The sequence below is a fragment of the Solanum dulcamara genome, chromosome 1 (assembly GCF_947179165.1).
Source record: "Solanum dulcamara chromosome 1, daSolDulc1.2, whole genome shotgun sequence".
NCBI classification, from domain to species: domain Eukaryota; kingdom Viridiplantae; phylum Streptophyta; class Magnoliopsida; order Solanales; family Solanaceae; genus Solanum; species Solanum dulcamara.
This window is the reverse complement of record NC_077237.1, coordinates 83,586,402-83,590,692: the sequence shown is the minus strand read 5'-3', so window position 1 is coordinate 83,590,692 and position 4,291 is coordinate 83,586,402. Positions and strand designations below refer to the sequence as shown.

At 31.5% G+C, this 4,291-nt stretch overlaps 1 protein-coding gene across 1 annotated transcript; it reads right to left on the bottom strand.

Moving 5' to 3' along the window:
• Positions 1–1,667: 1,667 nt before the first annotated feature.
• On the bottom strand, positions 1,668–2,804 carry LOC129889881 (zinc finger protein ZAT10-like). The gene has a single exon (XM_055965341.1). The coding sequence runs from the start codon at positions 2,585–2,587 to the stop codon at positions 1,955–1,957; it is 633 nt and encodes a 210-aa protein (XP_055821316.1). The 5' UTR covers positions 2,588–2,804; the 3' UTR covers positions 1,668–1,954.
• Between the last annotated feature and the right edge of the window lie 1,487 nt (positions 2,805–4,291).

Here is a 4,291-nt window from a genome sequence, read left to right as displayed (position 1 = left end):
CTATTTTCAAATTTCAAATTTAAACTTTAAAAATTTTAAATTTTTAAATTTTAAACTTCGAAATTTAAACTTTGAGAATTTTAAATTTTAAAAGTTTTAAAAAATTGAAATTTAACTTTGAAAATTTGAAATTTTAAATTTAAACTTTAAAAATGTATTTTGAAAGAAATATTAAATTAATAATGTATTTTTGAATTTTTTTTATTCATTATTTAACTTAATTTAACTAATTGAAAAAAAATAATTCGGAATACCGGTCCGATCCATCTCGGTATGTACCAGATCAGAATGAAAATTACGGTAATTACCAGTCCGGTTCGACTCCGGAAGGAACCACCATTTTCATGTCCGGTTCCGATAGATACCGGTCCGGTTGTCCTGATTCCGGTACCACTGCCACTCTTAATGTCAACAAATAAAAAAATTGGCCTATTCGCACAGGTAGTCGCATCTTTTAATTTGTCTAAGTGACAAGTAGAGATGAGACATTTCAAAGTAATTATTGCCGGAAGTGATGATAATAGAGAGCTGAAAGTTTATAATAAGAATATCATTTGTTAGATTGTATTTAATCATATGTGATTAAAATGATTTAGTCTGTTTCTAATGCGAGATGTAAGTCCTGAAGAATAAAATGATGAGTAGATTTGTGAACTTAAAGTTAGACATGAGTTGTCTGAACTATCATCTGCACAATATCTATTAATGAAAGATATACGCTCCATGGGAAAAGAGTCAGTACTGTGATACTTGTTTCATACCATGTATGCATATAGTGACCCATAAGGATGATACAAGTTTAGTCTCTACTTGCTATCGTGTGAAGCCCTGAAAATTATAAGTAATTTTCACATTGTACCCTCATTACTTTAATCAGTTTCTTGAGATTCAATTTGGTGTTTGCTATCTTAGTTTGTTGTCGAGAGATCATGTTTGATTCGGTCTGGCGGAACATTTCTAGAAAAGCATATCACGTTGGATTAAGATATTCATGAGATGAGGAAGATCATTGGATATTATCACATCAATTGTGTTCATTGACATCCTTTATGTTTGTCTATGAGACAAGTAAATAATGATGAACTCAAAATTAAGAAAAAGAGATGATGAGAAATATTAATGTGATAAATGATCTAGAGTACTGCATACTATAATCTACTCTAAGTTTCATTGATCGAGATGGTGTATATTCCTAACAGATGTATAGCACCGAAGCTCTCGTAGTATTGAATCGGGTGAGTGGGAGATGAAGGAAAAGATTGAATCGGAGATGAAGGAAAAGATTGAATCGGGTCACCCATGTGGGTCAATCCGGATTCATATTAATAAATAATGATATATAGTTATATATTAATTTATTAATTAAAAGAAAGAGACACAACTATTTGAAAAGTTGTGTCCCTTTATATTTATAAAAGGTTTCTCTGATAAGAGAAACAACACAATTTTTTCTAAGAATAGAAAGAAAAAGAACACAACTTTTTTCTTCCTTCTCCTTCTTCTAATTCTCCGAATTTCTAAAAAGTTCCTATGAAGATTCTTGTGAAGATATCGTCTCCGAAAAGTGTTGGAACTATTCTGTGACAAGATACGATTTATAAACTGTGATTCTTTGGTTTAGTTCATGTCTATATATATATGATTACACTATTAGATTAGTGAAATAATTTAATGATCCAGCAAATTGTGTGTTTGAATTAAATTCTTTATTTACAAAAAAATGTATATTTCGTCCGTCCATCCAAATAGACAAGTAACAACATGCCTAGTGAAAAAATCATAGCCATAGCAATTTCTCAATAAAAACAAATCAAATCAATGAAATAATCAAATAATCACTTTCACCAAGTTTGCGATATTTACAAAATAAAAAATAATTTTACCCACTCTCTCAAAGAACTAGTACTTTTAAGTCCTCTGAATTAAATATATATATATATAGCTTGATCAAATCCTATTGTTGCTGCAGGAATAATTCAAGTGACGGAAATTGTCTTGATTTCTTAGCTGGATGAGGACTTTCCACCTCATCCTCGCCGGATCCAAAACCCGGCCAATATTCAGGCACTGCTGGAATGCTCAAGTCAAAGTTGTTGGTGGACCCCACACCGTCCGACAATAATGATGACGTCACCTTCCCATCATAGTGTCGCCTTTTGTGACCACCCAAAGCTTGTCCGGTTGGAAAAGTCTTATGGCAAACGGAACACTCATGAATCCTTCCACTTACTCCAGTGGTAATAATACAGTGTTCGTAGACTTTATCTCCGTTGAGGACTAATTTACGGTGACTAGTTTTGTGCCCTCCTAAAGCTTGATAAGATCCAAAACATTTACCGCAAACTGAACACTTATACAAATTGTTATTCTTACTGCTGCGTGCGAGCATGAGTAGACACAAAGCCAAGTATTCTTCTTCGGAACTCATTGGTTGTTGCTCCTCCATGACGATGCTACGAGGTCGTTTCGATCTGATCTTGCCTTTGGTCCATGATTCAAGGTAATTTTGAGTAAAAGTGCTATTTTGGAATTGAAATAATGATGGTGGAGTTGTGGTTGTTGGAGAGTTCAAAGCTTCAAGTGCCATTGTTTTTCAATTGTATTTGAATGATTGTATATAGCTAGAATTTATGTAAGTGTGGGAGAAGAGAGAATATTTGAAAGTGAGTATATAGTTGGTGAATGGGATATAATATTGATGGAGAAGTTGCTTGACAAGTAGTGGGAAGGTGGTAATTATTAAGTGGTTAGTTGAATGAAATTGAAAAATGAGCAAGTGGAATGGGTGACTGACTATAAAGGGATATATCCAGGCGGTTGCCTAAGCGTGTATTTTATTAATTTGCAAGTGGTATATACTATATGGACTATGGACTCCTTCAAAAGTCAAAATATCTTTCCTCAACATATAAAAAGATCTTTTAACTTGGTCTCAGTCTATATCTATGTGAAGTTAAATAAATAGAATAGACATATGTGTTCTATGTGAACAATAACACACGTAAAATGCATGTGTTTATTTATTCAACTTTATATAAATTTAAGTGTCTACTTATGGACACTCAAATTGGAGGACGTATATATCGACTGAAATCAAGTTAAAAGGCATATGCCCCTCGGGCCTAGCTGACCTAAATCTTGTGCTGACTTTATCATGATCAGCAGCCGCTTGCCAACAACTTGCCATTCCTTTTTAATATTTTCAAATTCAGTTTTATATGTTTGCTTTTTTTCAAAAATCTAAAAACTAGTGAAATAATAGAGATTGCATCACGTGAAATGGGCCTAACAGCAAACATTCCGAAGCAAGAATGAAAATTTGCTGGGAGGCCTTATGATAATATATATGGGCTGGGAGGCCTTATGATAATACAAGTCCAGACGGAAAATTTGCACAAATAGGATCTTTTGGTGCCGCCATTTAAATTTTAGCCTCATTAAAAAAAACAATGCAAGAATGATAAAGAATATAACAATATTGATTTATGAGAAATCTTGTCAAAATATTTTTTAATTTAATTTATCATATATATATCTATAATAAAGATTTTTTTATTAGGTACTAAAAATATTATAAATAAAAAATCAATTAAAACGTAGTAATAATTGGACGGGTTGATCAACATTTTAGCCCATTTCAGTAGAAGTATTTTTTTTGTGACTTTTATTAACTCAACTCATTTTAATTTGCACTAATTCAACGTGATCCGCCCATTTGACTAATCTGATTTTAACCAATAGGGTTTAACTATACTCTATCTTCACATGATAGAGAAAATGACATGAATAGTCCCTTAATTGTAGGAGTAGGTCTAAAATGGATTATACACTTATCGGATTTAGTCCTTGAACTATTCAACTATTTATCATGTTTGGTCTCTTAACTATATACTTACCGGTTTTAGTCCCTTAACTATACACTTATCGGTTTTAATCCTTTAAATATTTAAATAGTTATCAGATTTGGTCTCTTATCCATTTTTTATACAAATAACTTAGATTATATTAACGAAACTCATGCATTCGTGAAATCAAATCTTTAACTCATTTTTTCATTTGTTTCTCTCTTTCCGCTAATTTTTTTTTTCAAATTATTCTTATGAAAAGAATAATAACCTCAACGTTTCAAAATTAAATTAATAAGGAAAAAAGATATAAGTCCTAATTATATTCAATGGAGGATAAAATGAAGCATATTATTATTGCTAATGATTTGAATATGCTATGTTTCCTTCTTTAGCGGTCAACGATACATAATCATGATTTTTTCAATTTTATTTTTCATACAAAA